The 24173-nt window shown below is 45.7% G+C and overlaps 1 protein-coding gene across 1 annotated transcript; it reads right to left on the reverse strand.

Moving 5' to 3' along the window:
• Positions 1-191: 191 nt before the first annotated feature.
• On the reverse strand, positions 192-23720 carry mboat2b (membrane bound O-acyltransferase domain containing 2b). Its single transcript, XM_067241524.1, has 13 exons — positions 23505-23720; positions 11035-11180; positions 9788-9865; positions 7128-7223; positions 6730-6785; positions 5052-5106; positions 4669-4852; positions 4381-4573; positions 3532-3635; positions 3369-3433; positions 2816-2948; positions 1994-2145; positions 192-1639 (listed from the first exon to the last, which is right to left on the reverse strand). Exons 1-13 carry the CDS (start codon positions 23589-23591, stop codon positions 1468-1470), a joined length of 1521 nt encoding a protein of 506 aa, XP_067097625.1. The 5' UTR covers positions 23592-23720; the 3' UTR covers positions 192-1467.
• Positions 23721-24173: the final 453 nt, after the last annotated feature.

Raw genomic sequence — 24173 nt, forward strand, 5'->3', positions numbered from 1 at the left:
GGCCTATCATTCATCTGAATAACCCTTTGCCTCAGGACACATACCTGGGTAAACTGTATATGACGCTATATGAGCTTGGACTATCCCAGATTTCCAGTAACCTACACAGCAACACAATGTAGCCTATGGCATAGCCTACAGCCTATTCTCACAGTAGAAGAGCTGTATGGAAACACACAGACTATGTAAAGTTGAAAAAGATCCATCTTTTAATCACATCTTTTAATCACATAATATACAAAAACAAACCATCCACATCATCCACATGAACACGTAACAGGATTGGCAGAGGTCGATGATCATTCCTTATCTTTTCTTGAGGACTGCTGACACATGGAATGTGAATACTTTCAGCGCCTCCCTAAATTAAAATGTCATCTGACCATGAAGAAGCTGTTCATATGATATCGTGCCTCTTTGTTGCTCAACCGGATTTCAGACCAACCTTTTCCACACTTGTCGACCACCAAACTACAAGTCCATTGGAATTACATAAATAACAAGAACATGAAATGACAAATTGACCTCTACGTACGGGAATAGGCCTACAATAACACTTCCCATGACAGCTCACACACTTTTCAAAAAAGAGTAGGAGTTAGTCTTGTAAAGCAGCCAGAAAATGCCTGCAAAATGAGTTCAGGTGATGAGTTAAATTGTCATTGGCACTTTACTTTCGAACTTTCATAGATCTTTTCTGATCATTATTTTTTTAGAATGTGATTGTGTCAAACCCATTATATGATAACAACACAATGGCAGTCAAAGAATACATAAGTGGCATTGAAGTGATTCTATTACATCACACAGAGAGAGAAAAAACAGTCTGTAATAAGTCCCTGTGGAAAATGACAGTCCTACTTGATAACAGCTAAAAGAAAACCTTATTTGAGGACACTGGCATCTTGTTCTTTGCTTTTCCATCCATCCATTCATCCATTCATCCAACCATGTGTGCCTGGTTGAAGAGAAAGACTAAAAACACACTAATACTTTCAGTTCTGACGCCACAAGCTTAATACTCTCGTCATCTCTCTCCTGATCCTAAAGTGAAGCTCACTCAGCTGCAGTGAGAAAACAGCCTGGAACAGTTTCCCTGTGGCATGAGGATACACAGAAGCTGAAAAAACTGGTAGAACAAAGGGTATAAGGCAAGTTTGCATACTTCCATATACAGTACAATACTGGCATTTCAATCAGACACATCCTAGCTCGGCAGACCATGACACAGTAGGGTTGTGTTCTGTCAGCCTCCTTCCACGGTCCATGCTGCTCAGTGTCAGTGCCATTAGACTGAATGAGAGTCCCACTGCTAAAACACTGACAAAGGACAGTTCCTTTGCCATCATTTGGTTCTTCTCCTTTGCCCCATCTCTCTCCCTCTCTCTCGTTCTTTATAAGTGGATGTAATACAGTGTTGGCCTCCCTGCCTTGCGCCAGTCTTTGTGGTGCGCAGGCCGGTCTAGCTCATGTGGTCTTGGTCTTCTGGATGTGGTTGCTGTCTGTGGGATCCATGTGACTGAGGACGGGGACCTGATGCAGGCTCTTCTGCTGCTCTTTCAGGCGCAGGTGCCTGGGCTTGACTGGCAAGGCCACGGCCAGCAGCACACACCCGATGTGCATGCTGAAGTACCAGGACCTGGGGAAGGAAGGGAGCGGGGGGGGGGGGGACATTCAGAGTCTTGGACCACATAGCAAATTGTTGGCATTGTTCTTGCTTTTCTCTTTTATGCAGGTGGGATAAGTGCCTGTTTGTTAAGTGTTTATACAATGTATTTATTTAAGTAATTCGTTTCCTTTTCAACTGTACTTAAGCTAAAAATCCAAACATTTAAATACCATGGACTCATTTTATATCTTGAAAATCAAAAGAGATTTTGTTTCAAAGTCTTGTTTACCTCACAACAGGATCCATCTATAACAGTAACTATAACATGAACAGTAAACAACTGAGAGACAAGTGTGCAAATGTGGTCTCCATGTCATCACTCACTTGTAGAACTTAATGGATGTCCCCACGGAGAGCAGCACAAAAGGCACCACTGTGTAGCATATGGCTATCTGTGTAGCTGCCCACGTGATGACATCATACACCAGCTTGTGTGATGGCGACCCCAGGAAGTATGGCCTCACGTTGTGTCTCACCTACAAACCAACCAGACAAATTGGAAATTGGAAAAGGGTCAGTGACAGAACCACCACAGGAGTCTCCGCTTCCTTAAACTCTCTGAGATCACAGTCCTTCCTGCCTCCCCTTCCATTTTCTAAGTCAAGTAATAAGTTCTCAAATGTGACTTTTCGGGTTGCTCATCCATAGTGCTGCCATGTCCCACAGTAAGCTACAGAGGAACTGAGGTGATGGTCCGTTAGGCCCCGCCTGGCCCGGGATCCATCCATCTGTCTGGCTTGTTATCTGGCTTGACTACCAGCCACTAATAAACAGGCTTCATTCAGCCTGGGCTCACTCCCAGTGTCTGAGAGGGAAAGTCTTAACTATGATGGATTCCCTGAAACTGACAGAGGCTAAATAACATCCCCAAAGACACATGAACCACAGATGCTTTGTCTCGTTTCTAATAGGAAAGGATGGGAGAGGATTCTCTTGCTATGACACTAACTATAGATTACCCCAGTCACTGACTTAAAAGGAAGTAATTTAGCTGAGTGGTGCAGTGCATCATGTTTTAACTGTTTCCATGTTTAATGCATCCAGAGGACATTATACAGGCAAGGTCAGAGACAAATACTTGTACAATGGAGATGAAGCTCATGCATGTGTGTGCTTGCGTGTGTGCGTTAACGAGGCTCAGCTCACCGCACGTGCGGCCAGTGTGACCACAATTCCAGTGAGGAAGGTGAGGTAGTATCCTGGGTAGGCCCCGTGCCACATGGCTGACAGGATGAAGGTGGCCGCCGTGGGATTGTACGGGCAGCGCTCATAACAAACCCTGACGAGAAAAAACACAGTCACCCACAACAGCCCAGTTAAACCTCTCCCAGTACATCCAATCAATGGCAGGAACTTCTCTGAGAAATATCAACACCCTGACTAGTCTGTTTCATAATGTATTTCAGTACTGTGAGATTGAGGCGATCACTGACAGGTGGTCCAGAGAAGACCACTAGATGGCACCACTTTCACAAAGTGGCAGGACACATCTCCCACTGGTTCCTTAGTTGGGGCGTGTCCACAAATTATATAGGACAGGCCGTGCATTAAATAAGAATGGCGTCTAAAATGTAATTAAAAATGGATTTCAATAGTGACTGAGAGCGGCTTGGCTGTATGCTAGTGTTGATACAGTAAATGGCAGGTGATTCAAACAAAAACTAAAACTGTGATCGTGAAGCTTCCTTCGCCTGCTCACCTTTTAAGCCAGTGAGCTGTCTGTATATTCCAATTGTCAAGAAACACCTTGAAGCTGGTGGCAAACTGAAATACAAAGACAACAAATAACCTCAATATTGTGTCTGTCATTGATCAAGGAAGTATAGAGAGGGAAATCCATCCAAACGATGAGAGAATAGAACCTCTATGTCCGTGATCCTGAGGTTGGAGATGAGGTCCCAGCGTGGAGAGCCATCCCTGTTGTAGCCGTTGAAGCCGAACCCTGCTGCATTGTTGATGGCGTCCGCTGTGAGAAACCAAAACACGGGTGAACCACTGGCAGGCCTGTGTATCGGCGTCATCTCACTTCCTCTCAAATCAATCCGTTACCAACGACGACACTGCTCTCAACAGCACTAATGAATTGAATGAAGGATGGCGACATTAATAGCATAATCATTAAAAGGTGATTACGCTGACTATGGAGTCGTTGTATTAGTCAAGGACACTAGGAGTAGGAGCACGTTAATCACTCCCCATAGCAACCAGCCCTTTGCCATTCTTCCTCTGGGAACCTGCAGAAGGCGGTGTTGCTACAGGACAATGAGGCCGACCACACTGCGTTTGGGACAGTAAAAGCTGAGTCGCACCTCCAGCCTTTCCTTATCACCACACACAACACTGACGCACACAGGGCTGCAGGTATACATTGATTAATTCATGGGTTCTGTGGTCTATTGTATACTGGGTACTCTGGGTAAAGGGCCAGAAAAACAAGATACGGTTTTGTCTTTGAAGAGCCTAGCTTGCTTCCTCCGTTCGATACCAGCACTGGCTCAACGAAGCAACACACGTTGCTCGAGGTAAAAATAAATATCTTCTGGGAATCCTCGCAAAACAAGAACGCTTCTTTCACGCTACGCCCGAAAGAGTGTTTTTCAGGGTCAATCGATGGTAATTCAACACAGAGATTAAGCTAACATTGCTTTAGCACAGCCTTCTGAGGGGTTAACCGTCTGTAGAATAGAGAAATAGAGAGAGTGAGCACCCACCCAGTGTCCATACAAAGTAGTACTTGGGCCTGGTGGTCAGCATGGACAGATATAGATAGACCACTTGAGCGTAGAAGGGTGTGTTGGCGATGAAGTCGTCGTCAATGTTCCGTTCCACGGGGAACACTTTACAGACAGAGAGGAACACCATGAGGGAGAGAAGGCAGGTGGCCAGCTTGCGGACAACTTCCGTCTGGGGAGACAAAAAGGATCCCTCTATTAAGGCTATTTAAGGGCTGACATGAATAACCCTGAGGGGTGGCAGTGCGACATGGGGGCGTCCCTTACGTTGGGAGATGGGTCACTCTGTTTGTGCGTCCCATTGGCCTTCCCATTAGTCTCCTTGTCCCTATGACGACAGGGAGTGCCCTCGATGAATGCGATGTAGTCGTTGTAGGAGCAGGTGGGGCCTGCCAGGATGCCCATGAAGTTACAGTTGTAGCTGAAGTACTCCAACAAACTGGGCATCCGCCTGGGGAACAGAGTTGCAGAAACAGAGCTTGAGCACCATGACACCACATCCATAGTTCTACCAACTGTGGCACAGAGAGAGAGAGATACTGTACAAACACATTGAAAATGGCTACGTTTAAGTCTGTATGTAATGTAAAAAAGTTAGTTTTGGCACCAAACTAAACATTTGTAACTGACAACATGCCTTGAAAACATACCTTATAGCCAAAAACTTCTGGCCCGGAGTCAGCTGTTCTTCTTTACGAGCCATGCCTTGTGGAGAAGGTAAGAGAATAGTATAAACAGGTTTTCCTCACCAGGAACAATGGTGTTTGAACTTCATCCAAAGGCACTGATGTGCTTTGCAGTGCTTGCTTATCAAACCTCTGTTCGCCATAGGGTATTTAATAACATTTTTTAATTTTTTGTAAAAGGTACAAATTAAACAATACAGTACCCCCTATAGCCATGGGCATTGTAATCTCCATGCCAACATACAGTCAGACCTTTCCATTAAAGAAACAATGCATAATTCTCCAGGGCTTTCAAAGAAAACATCTTTTTATTACATCAAGCTCAGTTGAGGAGACCAATTCCAGTCCACAGCTTTAGTGGGAGAGAGTCCTCCCAGTGGCACTTCCATAAGACCTCAAGGGCACTCTGCAGGGCCACACTGATGTATGGGCTCATTAAGATGCTGCAAATTGACTTCCGGAAAGTTCTGCCCGTTGTCTCACGAACACTTACTCCCGTTGTGACGGTCCGTCTTGTTGTGCACTCTCGCTGCAGAGGAGTGGACGGAGGAAGCGGCCCGAATAATACTGTGTTGTTTATTGCAGCCATTATGCTGATAACAAGATTAGCCGGCTAATCAGCTCACATTACAGTTAATGCCTGGTGTGGAGACAGCCAGCAGCAACACTCTCTCGCCTCCAACTGACTCTAACGACTCAGTAACTTGTACAACAGGACACTGTACATCTCACAGACATTGACTACCCTACAAAGCCATAGGAAACAACGGACGTTACATGATATAGCACTGTAGGCCTTTACATAGATATAAACCAATTAAAAAGTAGACATTTTTTGCCAACAATCTTAATTAATTCAAGGGGTGTGTATTCTTCTGATGTAAACAAGTGTTCCCTTGCTGAGTCTGGAACTGTAGGGCAGCCACGAAGACATACACTACCCAAGTTGCACACTCTCATATAGAGATAAAAAGAGAGCATAGTTGTCTGTGTGCTAGTTATAGTACAGACTGTCAACTCTATCAGGATGTCATGTGCATTAGGGAGTTGAGTACCGAGTTCTGGGCTAATGTGCCAGTTTAAGAAGATAAAAGAGAAAGAGTGAGAGAAAGAGAGAGGGCGAGAGAGAGAGAGAGGGCGTGAGAGAGAGAGAGAGAGAGAGAGAGAGAGAGAGAGAGAGAGAGAGAGAGAGAGAGAGAGAAGAGAGAGAGAGAGAGAGGGATAGATAGAGAGAGACAGGAGGCACAGAGAAGAGAGATGAAGACCTGCAGCCAGGAGCCACGTATGACAGGGGTCATCCCTCACTCTCCAGAACCAGTCGGCCACTCTTATTTCATTCCTCTCATCATCAATCTTCCATTTCTTTAATTAGTTTCAGTGGCCTTTTGTCAACTCACTATACACACCTGTGCTCCCCATTCTGAGAGGATGAAGATTACAAGGTAACCTTTTTCCATTCCTCTAGGTCTAATTAAAAATTGCATTCCATATTTTCCGATTTGTGAGAATAAAATGAATAAATGACAATCTCTCCTGTGTAATTGTGTTTCCAGATTGTACTTCTACTTCTGACTGTGCTCCTGGCTCTACTCTTTCCTCAGAACATGTATTATTCCATAACAAATGTACACACAATACTTACCATCGTGGATTTCAAATGCCAGACTGGTGATTTTCTGTGTTATGACCATCATAGGCCTAGAAGCGAGAGAAAGCAATAGAATGAAAAATAAATAGAGAAAAGTGAGGAGAAAATGAGTGTCTATTTCATCAGGTAATAGCAACAACAACAAAAAATCAGTCTGAAACACTAAACGTTCAATCGCTCAAAAATAGAGAGGGAAAAAGGAAGAGAGACCCAAAAAAATCAAGAAATGGAAAAGTCAGAAAGTGGACAAAGAGGGAGAGATATGGGAGAGAGATGAGACAGAAAGGGAGGGATGGGCGAGTGAGCAAACGACAAAGAGAGAGAGGAATGTTAAGGAAGAAGACACACGAGGAAGATGAGTGAAGGAGAGAGGAAGAGAGAGGCAGTCTTACCCTGTGAAGTCGGCTGAGTACATGCCGTAGTCAAACACATACACACGCGTGATCTGGCAGAAACTCAGATACCCCAGAGCCACCACAAGGCAGTATCTAGAGTGGGAGAGAGGCACATCATTACTCTCTCTATGCATCACTTACTCGCTCTATCAGTGCCACTGCAGCATCTTAATTCACACCTTCAGTGAATGTCAAAATGCCACAGCATAAACAAATACAGGTCAGGGTACAGCGGTCACGACCAGAACGCCAGGGTGATGGCTTTAGTGGCTCGTAGTTTAGTACGAATGAAAGAGCATTGGTGTGTGACCACTACGCAACAATGCTTGTGCAGTGATCCACAGAGGGAGGGAGGTAGCAGGGATCTTCTCCATGACCATCTGAGCAGGAGTTATTTACGGAGCACTACTGCTGACCAATCATGGTCATTAACGTGAGGGGAGAAAACAACAACTCTGGAGCAATAAACACTGTCACACACACACCTAATGTATACACGCACACACACACATTATACACATGAGATATGGAATACACACGCACAGACTAGCCTCTTGATAACTCTTTTTTTAGGTTTCCCCAGACTTGGCCAACTGAGTTAATCCATAAAGCAAGACTCTCTCTGGTCCAGATATTAGTGTCGAGTTCAACAACACATCATCAAGTCAGTAAGACTTTCATGCCATATTTTTCTTGACGAAAGAAAAACAAATAGAGAGACAGAGCGAGGTCTCCATGGAGACAGGGCTATTGAGAGGTTCCATCACAGAGGGATGCAGATCAGCTCGAGCCTCTGCCAGCACACACCTGCTGTCTCATTATTGAGCAGTGCGGGGGCTACGTGTTCGCTAGCTTAGCTTTTGGCACGGCCCTGGTATATATCTCTTTCTCTTTCCGTCTTTCTTTAACAGGAATGTGACCTCACAGCAGCCACACAGTGGCCTTCGTCGAACTGATGGGTTCGCATCCCAAAGTGGAGGGAGAGCTGCATTCTGTTGCCTACAAAGAAGACAATCCTAACTCCTGCAGCTGTATAGCTCAGCACTGCGCGTGAACGGTCAGACAAGGCCTGTCGTGTTGGAGCCCACTGCACGTGTTCACTCTCTGCTGAGGATGCATGTGGCCACGTTCATTGCACATGCAGAGGGTCGGAAGATACCGAGGAGGGCCCACCCAGCTGCAAAAGGCTCTTTTACCTGACAGAAGTGTGTGTGAATGTCACAGCCCATGCAACAAAAAACCATAACCACACAGACGTGTGACACACAAGTCTGCTCTCCTGAGGGCTGAGGGTATGATCCCTGGAAAGAACCAAAGCAAAAGAGAATCGTACGGTCACACAGCTGTTCCCTGTGACTCTGCATGCTTTTGGTTTTAAGTTCAATATTGTGTCAGAGGGTAACTGAGGGCAGGGAAAATAGCCCATTGAAGGGGTGGCGCGGGGGGGGGGGGGGGGGGGTAACATCAATTAAGCAAATGAAATACATGAAGAGTTAAATGAATCACTGCTTCACTTCCAGGTGGAGCCTCAGCCTCAACTAGTTTGCTAACCCCCGCAGAGGTGACCCCATCTGGGCTTAGATGATGAGGGACCCATCTGGGGCTGGAGCCGGAGGCTATCAAGCCCAAATGCAGCCTGGAGGTTGACCCAGAGAGCCAAATGAGACACAGGGGACACATGAGACCCCCCAAAAAAAGGAAAGCAATAATTGGAAGATTTCGTTAGAATGGAGATAATGATCATGAGGCAGGACAAAGATGACTGCCAGCAGAAGGTAGGCAACAGGATGCAGCCCTCCCTCCTCACCCCATCAGCATTATCACCGCGTCCAGCTCCCAAGGCCGCAATAGCAGGCGTACAGCCCAGGCTAGATGCCTGTTTGTTGGGATAGACCAAAACGGAGCTTATCACTTCATTTAGCTCTGAGCCAGCAGTCAGGAAAGTCTCTGTTTTGTATTCCAGGTCTTGCTGTAAGCTGCCCGCAGTTAGCATGCCGCCACTCAGCACAGATAATGACAAAGTGCGGCCCACGCTCCTGCAGCCTTCCACCCAAAGAGAAACTCATGATTAATCACACTTTTAGTGGTCCAATTACTTTATTACATTCCGGAGGAAAGAGAGGCAATTTGTTCGGATGACCTCGCAGCTTGCGGAGGGGATATAAATATGAAAAATAAAGCATGCTGCTGCCTGGGGGTCTCCAGGAGTGATTTCTGAGAGAAGGTGGAGGGGAAATGGAGTTCTGGGATTGCCGGTATAAGAAAAGAAACAGGGAAGTGTGATGGTTTCCCAGCTTTCCCCATACCTCTCTCCACCCCTCCTTTTCCTCTTCCTCCTTGACTCTCTTCCAGCAGCCTTAAGGGGAACTCATGGAGGCAGGCCAGAGGCTGGGGGCTGGAGGCTGGAGGCCTGAGGCTGGGGGCTGGAGGCTGGAGGGCGATGGGGCTGCTCTTTATGCCTGCGCTGAGTTATAGCTTCCCTCTGGGGAGTTTTAACAGTATTGGTCGGCCAGCAGAGGCTGGAGGTGGTCCAGCATGACAGCATCAGCAGCAGGTCTCCACATCACTCAGACCAGGCAAACTGCATCCACCTCATCATACTCCCTCATCCATGATCACCTATGCACCCCCCCCCACACACACACACACACACTTACTTGTGCATATGTTCCACTCCAGTCAGGATCATAATACCGTAAGTGAGTCCACTCTGGACCAGGAAATGCAGGGCATACCTGCAAGACAGGAGAGACGACAGGTGGGTGTAATCAGTACCAGGAATCTGCATTCGACCTTCAACGATCAACATTGAGCAGAGATGGACGGATGTCTCTCTCTCTCTCTGTAGTGACTCACAGAACTCCTCTGTGTTCATTTCCTCACTGTTAATGTTCCTGGTCTTTACAGTACGTGTGTGTGTGTGCTGAATTTGTGGCTCGTGTGCACAGTTTGGCTTTCATAAAAATGGAACACAAACGCATCTTGATTGATAAGACCATGCAAACACACAAACACTACACCATACCTTGGCAGACAACAACCAACCAGTCTGTTGATGTGCCTGCTGGGGTTTAATTGGGTCTAAAGTTACAGAGGCAGCTGAAGGCCCTGGCATCTCTCATTAGAACGGGCTCAATCCATCGAATTGTTTGTCGTTTTAAAGCAAATCTGTTAATGAGCTAAATCTTTTTAGTGCTGATAAACATTGATTTGGCCCTGGGAGAAGATAGACTGCCATACCAGCCTCATGATACAGTACATCCATCAGCTTACAAATATCACAAATATTGGCATGTGCTCCCTTGATACCCCTGAATCTAGTTGGGGGGGGATCACTTTGCATTTTCCTATTATTAAATTGATTCCAAAATAATGTCAAAAACATTCTAGGGGGCTTGCCTGCACGTGTGTGTGTGTGTGTGTGTGTGTACACGTGCGTTTGTCCTTCAAAGCCTCTTTCAGAGGGGGACATATGAGGTGGAGTATGTTGACACAGGGGAGCCCGTCTAAACAGAAGAGCACATGTGTCCTCAGGCTTCTCTTCCTCCATCAACAGGCGCCATCAACACAGCAGCAGGGAGTCACAAAGACACAACTACTGAATGTCCTTTGTCACAAGGCCAAAGATGGTATCAAAGCACACACTCACACACACACACACACACAAAACTAAAACAAAGCAAAGCGGCTGTGTGGTTGTAGCTGTTGTAACAACCTCTAGGTCTAAGGTTTCACACTACAAATCTCTAATGCTCCGAAACAACTGTCGGGACAGCAAATGACACAGTCCCCCGTTTCAGAGAAACGCCGCGGCGGTATCGGTTTCCTGCTTATCGACCCGTTGGGCCAACTCTGCCAGGAGCGCAGAACCTGAGCTCCGCTGTGGCGCTGGGACGGGACTCACCAGCCGAAGCAGAACAGGGCAAAGTAGAAGCCAAGTAACGTGGCCACCACATGCCGGACGAACGGGCTGGTCTTGCTGGGGTGGAGATAGAGGCGGAACCAGAAGGCTGTGAGCAGGGCAAAGAGCTGGCACACCACGAAGTTCACCTGGGACGAGAGAATGAAGGAGAAAAGGGGGATGAGAGGGGGAGGAAGAGAGGGGGAGGGGGAGGGAAAAGGCACAGAAGGGAGAACGAAAAAGAGTATGAAGAGCAAGAGGAAAGAACAAAAACAAAATGCTGTTATTTAACGCAGTAGGAAGGAAACTGAAACTCCAGACATCCCCATCTTAGCCTAGTGGGGAAGTCTCCTCTGCATCATGAGCTCTCGAGCTGAGAGTTTAGGATTTTCTTTGATGCCACGGGCGAGATCACATGATGTAACAGGGAAGTGAACAACGATGACTGAGAAACAACAAGCTGCTCAGCAGCTCCCATACAAAGTATAGATATGGACATCTTGGACATCTTGACACTGGGCTGAGGGGCCTCTTAGACACACACACACAAATACACTCACACACAGATCCACAGCACAGGGACAGAAACACTTTCGAACACAAACACGTACAGGCAAACATACAGACTTGTACAGTCTGCGTGTATGACTTGTTTTGAACAATGATGACTATGAACACACCAAAGGGGACCCCCCCCCCCCTTTCTCTCTCTCCCTCTCTCTGGTCAAAGATCAATCGTTCTGGGAACAGGTCCAACATGAGGTCAGAAGCTCCACCTCCTGTCCAGGCTCATCATGCCCCCTCCCCCTGACGTCCAGTATCCCTCATGGGCAGCTTGTCCACCGCCGAGCCCTGGGGAATGCCACACAAAGAAGCTGGAGATTCTAAAAGGACACCAAATGCATCTGTCAAACTGCACTTCTCCTAAATGGCTGAAGCTAGGAAGGCATTATTGGAGATTGTTGGCAGTCTGTTGCCAGGTGGATGGGTCAACTGCCTCGCAGAATGTGGACTGGCCCTGGTATCCCCCACAAGTGATTACTCCACAAGACGTACAGTTGGCTTGCTGTTATTTAATTCCCAACACCAGAGACGCAGAGCCAAAATCAGACTTGAGCTAGGCTACTAGTCTGGAGAGCCCAGTGGAAGATATTCAGGAGGCTAGATAGACAGGTCCTCGGGTTGAAATCATCGTCACCTTACGTTTATTCCATCACCATCACGGAACACAAAAATGATTTCAAGAAAGAAAATGTTCATACCTCGCGAATGGGGTTTAGTCAACCAAGAGACTTTTGAGCAAGGCTCATGCTTGGCTTCACAGATCAGGGCATTAGTCTAGTTCTGTTCCAGCCTCTGTTGATGCCTCTCTCTGTATTTACAGTCCTCTCTAACTCACCCACAGTCCTCTCCACCTCATTCGTTTGTTTCCACAGCAGCTGTGTGATCGGAGGGTGTGGAGGTGCCTTTCAGGCGGATGGGGAGATACGCCTCACCGGGCTGACGTGAGAGGATCTGGGCCATGGCACCGGGCTGACGTGAGAGGATCTGGGCCATGGCACCGGGCTGACGTGAGAGGATCTGGGCCATGGCACCGGGCTGACGTGAGAGGATCTGGGCCATGGCACCGGGCTGACGTGAGAGGACCTACAGGATTCTGTAAAAGCACACTGACTGTGCTTTTACAGAATGCCTTCACAAATCACTGGTCCAGTGACGTTAAACTCAGCCTCCTCAGAGAGAGAGAGACAGAGAGAGAGACTGCACAAAAGGGAGAGAGACACAGCATCTATGCATAACCCATTTCAGAGCATGTCTGACAAGTCCCCTCGCTCAGCTTGTCACATGACTTTGAGGTCTTCATGTGATCTCTTACTCGTTATGATATTTGATGTGAATTGGTATTTTCTTAATTGCATAGCTGCTTTAGAGAGTTTTACACTAGATATGTCTGTATGTTGACAAAGCCTTATTAAATGTTCTCTAACATGCATTATGCCAACTGTGTAAAACTAGCTCCATGTTAAGGTCACATTCAGTCAGTATACTGAAGCTTGTGTGTAATGTCCAGAAGTTGTAGAGCACACATTACATTACAGAGTACACATATTAACAAATTAATATTACATTTATTTATATCGGTTATCGTCAATATACCGGTATATCGCGACACCCGCAATATATACTTCACACGCAATACATCACCACGCTTCACCATAACATGGAGAAACACAGACAATCAGACTCTCCATTTACGTCTCACTTCTCCGACTCCAACCTTAGATACATCTAGTCAGATCAGATACACTGATTCCTCTTCCACACACCCGGTCAGGAAAGGTGCACCAGATGTTCTTCTGGCACTTCGCAGTAAAGATAGAAACACCTTCCTGTATTGCTGTCTGGAGTTAGTGCCTAATCAATACGGACATCTACAAAAGTAACAGAATACCTCATTATGTCCAAACAGTTCTCAGTACAATCACAGGCATGACTGAACCCAGTCCCAATGCTAGCCTGTTTCTTTCTAACTGTTTTTCTGAAAAGGTTCCAAGTAGGCGACACCACAGACGAGGCATCCCAGAGGGACAGGTGACACACAAAACCATGTCTGGGCCCTCTGCTGTCTGTACAGTGTGTAACCCAAGCCCCCCTGCCGAGGCACAGCCTCCGTGAAAGCACTCTGTTTAACACCAGGCTCAGGGAAGCCTTACATAACCACTCACACATGCACAACTCCCTACGTCTCACTACAACAGACAACATTCTTCCCAGAACATGTCCATACAGGCCTGCAGTTAGGACCTCAGACCAGAGCGCACTGCCCTGAAGAGCGTGCTAGTCGCTAGCCAGCTAGCATGAATGCATTTTAATTCAACACAAGACGTTTACAGAGAACTGGCCGTAAATGTACTGACGGGATGTTTTAATGACGCTCTCCGATGTACGCCTATTTGTCTTTACACCGCCATTTTGGGAAAGGAAGAGGTGTGTCACACAGACACTTACAAACAGGGTCAGGTGATTGTCGGGGGAAGAAGTCACCATATTCAATTGACCCGTTGATTCTCCAGGCGTTTTTTTATGTAAGCAGCCATCTGCTGGCAAGCTGTGCACTTGGATGGAGCCGCACACTAAGTCTGCAGTAACAAGCCCAGGCAGTAGGACGGAAAGCCTACCGCACTAGACACACACACACACAAGGCAGGTGGAACTGATGACTGAGGACAGAGATGCACACGCACACACATTATGTTGATGTTCCTGTTTGTGGGTTTCTTCTCTTCCATTCTGAACCATTTTATCAAGAAACAATGAACTGGGTTCCTTTCCTTGGTGGCCATCTTGAACTTGTTACAGTAAAGCGCAAAGTGAAGGCAGTGTTTAGCCAGACATCGAGAGTGAATAAGGAGCCATAAACAACATTCCCCTTTATACGTCATCCTCTTGCATACATAGCTGGCAAGGAGCATTCAAATGGCGTCCATTTTCTGAAGCCCTGCTAGGCCCTCCGACAGCAGGAAGAGAGACTTCGAAGTCTTATCTTCTAGATTCTGTTTGGACAGCTTGTGTTTAAGACAACACGGGCATACAACATGACATTGCTAAAAGCTACTGTGAGATGAAGGGGCTGGGCAGGGACAATAGCATGCTGTGCACTTTACTGTGGGAACACCTGTGATTCAGTAAACACAGGTCTCATGTCCTTTGCTCAACCTGCTGTGTGGGGGAGCAGTTGTAGACTTACCCGGCTGGGTTCTTAAAAGCTACAAGGATGCATAACAAGCCAAGCCTTTGACAACCACTGTGAACAAACTGTGTGAACACACACAAATGGGTGCCAGGCAGCACACACACACACGCTCCAGCAAATAAACAACACCACCACTAATCCTACACTCAACCATACTTTTCACATTCATTATCATAGTGACACGACGCTTTGCGGCTTAAGAGCATCTCTCAGACCATATTAGATGAAGCCCTATTCTACAACACTACCTCACAAACACTGACTTTACACACCTTCTACAAAAGGTTTTTTTTACTATGAAAAAAGGATCTCATTTATTTTAAATGGGCATTAAGGACCAGCCAATTCACATCACGACCGTGTCAGTTTAACTCCGCCATCATTTCCTCTGCGTGTTTGATGTTGGCGATGCTGTTCCCCTCCCACTCGAGGTTAAACAGTGGTCAGTTGGCTTAAACTGGAAAATTAATGTAGGGTGTGAAGACAGAATGACCTTGCAGATGATAATTCACAGTCTATTGCATAAGCAAATAAGGAGGCAGCAAAAATAAAAAGTTCTATAAAAGGCATACAGACTTTCTAATACCATATATTTATCCAGATGCCAAACAGCCATTGAACTGCAGACAACGCCAGCAAGGGCATGGATGTTTTATGCCCCATTCATTTGTTTTTGCAATTAAATGCTTCAGCTTTCAAAATTCTAATCAAAGTGATCAATTGTTGTTCCCTGACCACTGAACACAGCTCGACCTGAATACCAAGTGGGTCGTGGAGGCTCTGACTCCTTAGGGGCCTCTCCTCCGGGAAGGCCTTGGCCTGGTCTCTGCAGAGCTGTGGGGCTGGCCTGTCCTGGCCTGTCCTGGCCTGTCCTGGCCTGTCCTGGCCTGTCCTGGCCTGTCCTGGCCTTGCCTGGCCCATACTGGCTGCCTGACAGCCTGGTCGATCCCTAGAAGCCTTTGGAGGTTTGCAGCTCTAAATACTGGGCCTTGGCTAAGCTGCTGGGAGGACAGTTGACAGCGGTATTGTTTGACTAGCCTGATTGCTCTCCCCCTTTGTTGAATTCTCTCTCTTCTCTCGTTCTGTGGTTGGTTGTGTGTACTAGGACATCAATCAAGTCTCCTCTGAGGCTTTTCAGTCCTCAGGTCTGAGAGATGATACAAGCGAAGAAATACATTTTCCTTTTCATTAATTTTAGGAAGCTATTCAAGCAGCCTTTCTCGCTGTGTTTCTGACTTCAGAGCCAGGCCAACTCTCAACCGTTTGCACGTTTTCGGATGCACAGTCAGAGGACAGTGTGTGACTGAAAGTTATGAGGGAAGAACAGGCCTACTTAAATCTAATACTGCCCTAAATGAATCTACCTCTCATTAATATCTCATCTTGTCCACTGCTGAGGAGCACCCTGCCTCCTCGTGCCCCTCTCCCATGCACCACGTCCAGACACTCAAGCTCAAAGTCCTCTTTAATTCATGCACTGTGATCTTGCTTGTTCCTGATGAGTGCAAGCTCTAGGTAGGCTAGGTTAACAGCACTGCGAATGCAGGCAGTGTCATGTGAAAGGAACCAGAGATGGGGTTTTTTCCAGTGCCAGCTGAACTTTGCTGGTTCGGATATATAATACGTGCAAACACTGGGTTGAGCCTAAGTCTATCTGAGGACGCACTGGATGTGTGGGGGAATGTGCCAGCCTGTAGCCACTGAGAGAGAACAGATTAATCAGATTTTCTGCTTGAGAGACCAAGGGGGCAGCTGTCTTTGAAGAGACTGGGAAAGAGAGGGCAGGAGAGAGAAAGAGAGGTACTGGACTGGAATCTTATTGATGGATGTTAAACACGTACCAAACAGCCAGCGACAAGGACATTCTGTGTGAGGAATGGTCAAGTTGAGAACAACTCCAAGGTTGGGAACCAAAACTAAGCCGTTCAGACTTCCTGTTACCTGTACCAACGTGAGGAGTGTGAAATATACATTTGAATTGTTTGCAATACACTACAGCATGGGTATAAAACAAAGGGCTTATTAAAGATGCCCATACGTGAGCCTTCCTACATGTCAGCACCAAATGTGCAAAAAATACATCCACAATATGTTACAGATGGTGGGTAAAAGATGAGGCAGCACTGGGAGATGACAGAATGGGGAGAGCCATACATCACCACCCTACTCCCTCACTTCCTCCCCCACCCTGAGTTCCTCCTCAGTACACCCCCTCTCTCTGGTGTCCTCTTACAGGGGTTCCAACCAGGAAATGGTCATGGTGGGGGTGGGTGGGGGGTGACTAGTACATTGATGTGATTGTCCTATGACATTCACATCAATCCCCATGTCTTCGCATGTCATAGAGAACTTCATTGAATAGTTCTCCATGGTCACTGGGGAGAGAACTCTGACCATAGACTGAGGTGTGACCAGAAAGCAAAGGGATGGAATGAGAGGAAAGGAGGCCAAAACACAGACTCTCCTCAAGTCAGGAAGTAGCTCAAGGCTCACAGGCCCATACTGCTCGGGAACCTTGAGAAGCTTGTTGCTAGGAGACAGCCTGCCTTCTCAAAGCAGAGGTTGAGGGTTGAACGGCAACCATGTTTTAACAATCTTTACTCATCACTGTGGCTGCAGCGTGCTAACACCAATAGTCTATTCAACTGATGGCAAGTCCATTTCTCCACCAACTATAAACATGTGTGGCCTTCAACTGCAGATTGTCTAGGCCTACAATAACTACTCTTTACTCCAAAAAAAAAGCCTAGTCATCTCACAATCAAATCAAATAAATTGCTGAATGAAAGTAATATCCATTTATGAGGAAAAAGCTGTTTGAAGTAGTAGTACTAGTAGTAGTTTATTTGTCGTTCAACCATGTAAAGTTAATACAATACAGATAGTGAATCTGATTGAATTCAGATAGTCACCAATGGCACAGACTATAAATGTTCACAGGTAGAATATGAGAACCACAAATACATTTTAATACATTTGTGACAATTTATGCCAGAGGGAGAGCAACAGAGAAAATAGTGAGCCTCAAAAGCCCACATCAAATCAAAGAGGGGCTTAGCTGTATTTTCCTCTGTTCCATCCCTAACAATCTCCCTATCCAGGAGCCCTGATGTGAAAACACACACTGACACACAAATACACACCCAAGTGTGGGCACACACACCCACACACCTTTGCCATTCGACACCCCAACACATAAGGTCACAGTTTCAGTTCGGCAACTGATTACACCGCATTCTTCCCATTTCCTGTTTTTACAGACTCCATTTCCAAGACCCGCCCCCCCCTCCTCCTCCTCCTGCTCCCCCGGGCAGGCAGAGTCCTTCATTAGAAAGAACCTGTCTATGCCCAGGTCTGCAGGAGGGTGAGCTGAAGGGGGCAGAGACAGCACAGTTCACATCAGACTAATGCAGGCTGAATGTTAGTTGACCAGCCAGGGTGGATCCAGCTAGCCATTCTTAACCCATTAATCCCCGGCTTGCCTGGGAAAACATCTGCCCTCCTCGTGCCAACAGAATTACCCAGCAGCAGCACAACAGTTGCACTCAAATGATTAAATCTGCTCATGAACACTAAGTGCTCTCTTAGTGAAATACATTAGACACTCCATTATTTATCTGGGGGGGGTAAGGGCCGTCCTGGGCACGTATACACTCATCATATAGCAAGATTCTGTAGCTGCAGACAGATACCCACTTACCTAGAGTAATAGCATGTTAAAGCTGTGGCAGTTTGATTAGGAGCAATTTCGGATGAGAGGGTGACATTAGAGATGGGTCGTCAAGATTGAAAGATATCGGTACCTCCGCTGTGCAAGTTTCTTAGCCCCATCCTCAAAACTGGCATAGCGTTTGACATAGATACTGGTTAGGCATTTGTCCAACTTCAAGTCAAACACCTGTTTATGTAAAACTTTCTTTAACCAATACATATCAAATGATTTTTCCAAACAATAAGACAGGAATGAGGGCAAGAGACGAGAGGGTTCTCAGGAGAAGGGGGGACGTTCGTTTGTGGAAACTTTCTCCAGACAGCCGTGCTATTAGGGACCCACCCAGCGGATGAGGTGACAGAGACTGGATGATAACAAGGATGAATCATTTCTGAAGGACGTTATCTGTTCAGAAACCCTGAAGGTGGCGTCACATGGCCATAGCCTCTTGAGGAGGCTGCACTGAGAAGACATGCAAGGGGCAATCCCACTGCCATAAATCATTAAACGGAATAACATTCTGGATGTTTTCTCTGTAGTGAGACTTATATATACCACCTTGACCCTAAAATGCATGAAAGATCAGCAATCAATATATTTGAAGAAGTGAAGAGGATACTGTATTTAGTTGTATCTTGTTAGTCATTAACATATGATATTATTGTTTTCATATAGCAGACACTTATCTAGGCTATAGCAATGTACAATTATTGCATAGTAAATTCATCAGATAATCAGGGACTAGAAGTGCACAGTTCTAACTGTATTACAGCGGGCAATGCCAGGAAAGTCTTAATTTTACAATACATCAACATAATCTCAAATACAATGGTATAATTTTGCAACATGGTTACTAAAGGGCTCTAAAGCCCAAGATATTGAGATGACTCAGAGACAGAAACTAACGGGAAATACCCATCATGTTCCTAAACTATTTCTGGCCTTCCTCCAGAAAAGAACAGCCCAAATACGGAAGGACAGATGCATTTCGGATAACACTATATATACGATAAAACACTCGAGTTGAATCTAGACTCTAGCATATATACCTCACACAGCACTGAAAGAGGGATGACTTGAACCAAACCTAATGCAAAGTCAACTTAATCACCTGCTGTTCGTATTCACTGTCTATATTCTGGTACTATGAGTATTGTAAATCACCATTAGCCACGGGGAAAGATGCTGCCTGCAAGATCTCGTTTTCTCTCTACTGCTGGGTGAAAAATGCTGAGTAATGAGGTCAATGGCTGTCTCTAAAACACTCTCTACATCATAGAGACTCTCACCCCCAAGAGGTTTGTTAAATTAATTATCCCCACCACATAAAAGACTTCTCATAGCAGAAGCATACTGTGCTCCAGCACCCCATGATTTAGTTTCCTTTTTCTAATTGTTTCAAGATTCCCTGGTACAAGGATGTTCTAATATAAAAGGAAGATGTCCATTTCAGATTAACCTACATGTAAGTCATGGTCCTTCTTCTAGATTGTGTAGACTAACCATCAATCAGCAACTGAACTGTTTTCTCTTTTAGTATTCTTCCCTCTCAAACTCTTTAATAATGCCCCAAAAGGATCATGGTCTTTGTAGTCATTAAGCCAGGGATGCATGACACAGCTCTCTCTGGGGGAGATGTCCCTCCGAGGAACTAAGCCCAACCCCACATTCTAGCAAATCCAATGGACACACCATCTGTCTACAATGCTGTTAGAGAACTACAAGTCTCATGAGCACATAACTTCAACAAAACATCAGGAACAAATTAGCTGACTGAGGTATTGAGAAAGTCATACAGCATACAACAAAGAATGATGTTCTATTGGGAGAGAGATTGGAATGTGAGGGCAAGTAAGAGCAGTCTTCCACAAATGCATTGTCAGCGTAATTAGCTACGTGTTTGGGCCTTAGGTTGGTTGGTTACAACTATGTTGTTAAGTAAAGGTCACTCACTGCGCCCGGTGACTCTAGCCAAATTCTTCACGTGTACATTCCTTCTTATAGAGCTGTTGGGTCGATGTCTCACAAGTACTGGATAGCAAGCCAAAAGCTAAAGCTAGCAATTCGACCATCTTAAAACCTATAGTAGGATTTAGAAAAAGAGACTGCCCAATAACGTAGTTCTTTCCATGGAAACAGAGTTTTCAAACCACAGCTCTGTGTGCCAAAGGCCAGCTGAAACAAAAAGAGATATGCCTACAGTATCCTCGTTCCATTACTGCAGGAACACTGACAGGCACCGGTACAGCCTGTGTGTGTAGGAGTCTCACAGTCAACAATTATCACATATCAGTGTGTGGTGAGAGCACACAGTACCATGAGCCCAGAGGGGCTCATCTGGGATAGCGGCGGGGGTAAGGGAGGGCAGGGGGTCTGAGGACACAGACAGACAGAAGGCTGTGTGTCTTTACGACTGGCAGGCAGAAACGGTATTACGACTTAAACATTACAGGACTCCTCTTCCCCCGGGCTCCAGGTTTGCACAGTAAGAGTTACAACTTCAGCTGCAGATACCCTGCTTCCCTCGGACATTAAATCAGCGTAGGCGACAGTGTGTGGCCTGGCTGAATTGAAGGAAGCAGACCGGCAGTCTGAACTCATTCTAACTTAGCCCACCTCTCGGCTGCAGACAGGACAGATTCTTCACTCAGAGAGTCATTTTTGATTTGTTATTCTTCCTGTGGTGGTTGGTTTCCACATTAATATCCCTACAGCATGTTGATGATCCTTATTAATGGAGCATGTTACAGAGAAGGGATAGGAACACAGTTTATCACTGGATCCCCATACATGACAACACATTTCTCACATTGCTGTGGAATTTCTCTGGCAAATATCACACTACGCCCCACCTCTCTCAAACCAAAGATGGGACAGATTGAGTCACTCACCACAGAAATATGAAGCTATGTCATACAAGGAACATAGCAATGCTAGCCCAGTGGGTGTTTAGGAAAACAGGGATATCGAAAGTCAAGACTGGTATACTAAGTGTACAACCTCCACCACACTAAAGCAAGGCATGTACTGAATGACATCACACTTGCCACGAGGGGGCTGAGGGGATTGATAAGGCCTGTGAGAGAATCGGACAAACTTGCTACCCTTGATGAAGACACAAGAACAAAGACCTTACGTAAAGGGATGCCTGGGTAATGTAACATAACAAAGTTATGTCGATGAGGACGAAGTAATGAGAAGAGAAGCTGAATAAGGTCCATAGGGAGAACACATCAGCCTGGCCTCCTTGTTCTGATTTACACTGAAACCAGTGAGCCATAGGTCAGCATGCCCAGCTCAGCTTGTATGCTATGGGAGACAAGCCACTCAGAATACAGTTGGCTTGAAACATGACCACTAGTTGAAATCTAGAGATGTGGCCCAAACGTAGCTGAGGGAGGTAACTGACCAAACAGATGACAAAAAGGCCAAGAAACAATTTGTCACTCGGGAAGTAATTATTGTGAGAGGAGATTGCAGGCTTGAAGGCAAGCATGTAAAACTGATACTGGAAGGGTAGGCTGCTGCAGACACCATCACTTGAACTATTGGAAGAGTCCTGCTGACAACTTAATTTCCACGAACATACACCCGATTCCTGTCCACATGTTGAGGTGTAAAGTGAAAGAGCCTCTCAGGCAACCAGGGGGTTGATGTTTCCTTCATTAATACTGCATGTGTTGTAAAAGGTGCAATTAATGCTAGCTAAAGCTGCAAGGTCTAGGTTGGGAGAGGAAGAAAAGGGTAAATGGAGAAAGACAACATAATCTCTATATACTTTCCTCTCCCTAAGCATTTGCAGTCATCTTTAAATAACACAGACAAGTGGGTCTGACTTAATTATCAACTGTGCTGTGAGTAGCGTGTTTGGTAGTTGATAAATAGGCTGCTCCGTTCGCTCAAGCACGCACAACAAAAACTGAGAAACACATGTTACATCACATCCGCTTCTTGAAACGGAAAATGTTGTATTCAAGCCCAAATGAGAAAAAGTCCGCTGAGTTTACAGATGGCTAGCAAAAATAAACAACTTTAGAAGAATTACAGACTTCCAGGCAGACAAACTGGTCAGACAATAGCTTCCATGCGCAAATTTATGACAAAAGAGCGCTCCAGGACCAGAAGATGCCGGCCGGATTTGAGATAGCCTACTTAACGAAAGAGCCCCAGTTTCTCACCTAGTTCATCACAGCGCTTCAGTCAAGATTGCTGGGGGGTTTATGTGTTACAAGTACAGTAACATTTGTGACAGAAAAAAACGGACAAGAACATGCCCTCAGTTGGCTATAGGAAACTTAAAAAATAACCCAGAACAATCCATGTTTGAACTTTAGGGCATAGTCTCTAGAGGTCAATTTATGGGCACCCCATGTAAAGTGTCATGGTCTGATTATGTTACTCACCTCTGATAGAAAATAAACACAATACATTTTTCCAGTCAGTGCTGCCAGACCCTTTGATGGACAATATAATTTTTTGGGATGCATGTTCAGACACAGCCTAGGGTTTCTCTTCTAAACCATTGAGAAAAAGGGAAAGGTTTTTTATATTCTACGTAAAATATTTTGTTCCGCGCATGCTATAGCCTAGTCAACGTTGCATTACAATGACTGAGCAGTTGTCCACACTGAACCGTTAACAAGGAGGTTTGTAGAAATGCTGTAGCACATTCTGTTCAAATAAGCGAAATAATTGGGGCTGGCGAAAATCCATGCTGATGTAATATTTCATTCAAATGTGCCATTCAGTCGCTTCCGTTGATTTCCTTTCATTTAGATTCCTTACAAAGCAGTTGTTGCTGTTCGTGAGAAAACAAGAACACCCAGTTGAATTGATGTTATATCAATTCAGTTACTCCTACGGCGAAAAAATACACATAGCCTTCCATCTCCGTTGTTTAACAGTGAAGAATCAGACCAATGTTGGTCTTCCTGGTGCGATTTTTGAAAATGCGACGAAATGCTACTTACTAATAATACCGTGTATGGTTATACAATATATAATTACCTGGTCCAGAGGGAGATTGATGATTTCACTAATGGGTTGCAGCAAACTGGACCCTGTACATGCCGGGGATATTGTTTCAGTAGCCATGATTCTGTCGGCGTTGAGAGAGTCCTGTGCTCTCCTTCCCCTCTGACAGTGGGTCCCCGATTCTCCCCGAATCTATCCTCATCCACCGCTGTAGCCGCTGTTTGCTGCTGGCCACTACTGGCAGCCGGTTGCGCTACAGCACCGTCTAGTTAGGCGCAAAATATCCTGATCAACCCCCATTTGGGCAAGGAGTGCGACACATCGCCGCTTCAGTTAGTGCTTTTGAGGTAGTGAACAAGGCCTATAACATTTAAGATGAAAACATTGTGGGAGCCTACAACTGCCACAAAATGTCAAGAGGAAATCAGTTATTCCTTGAAGAAGAAATGTTCACTCGTTCTTCCATGGTCTTCTTACTAAAAAGAATGAACAATAGAAACTACATGAGTTGGTGTTACATAAAAAAACAAGCGCAAGCGTTCCTGCGCATGAGCTCCAATCCAATCGCCCAAACTGAGTGATACAGGCGCCCAGTAATCACTGCTTTGGTTTCCAGTGCTCTAGGTGGCAGCAAAGAAATATTGATCTCTAGTTAAGCTACACGTAATTTGAAGAATCTGCGAGAGAAAGTAGTGGGCCCGC

Source organism: Osmerus mordax, chromosome 8 (assembly GCF_038355195.1).
Source record: "Osmerus mordax isolate fOsmMor3 chromosome 8, fOsmMor3.pri, whole genome shotgun sequence".
NCBI classification, from domain to species: domain Eukaryota; kingdom Metazoa; phylum Chordata; class Actinopteri; order Osmeriformes; family Osmeridae; genus Osmerus; species Osmerus mordax.

Bases quoted from the DNA above. Each gene is read 5' to 3' on its own strand.
- mboat2b (XM_067241524.1), bottom strand. From the start codon at position 23,591: ATGGCTACTGAAACAATATCCCCGGCATGTACAGGGTCCAGTTTGCTG. The intron at 4,853-5,051 runs GTATGTTTTCAA...TCTGTTCCCCAG, and splicing joins CAGAAGTTTTTGGCTATAAG to GCGGATGCCCAGTTTGTTGG. The intron at 3,434-3,531 runs GTTCTATTCTCT...TTTGTATTTCAG, and splicing joins TCAGGATCACGGACATAGAG to TTTGCCACCAGCTTCAAGGT.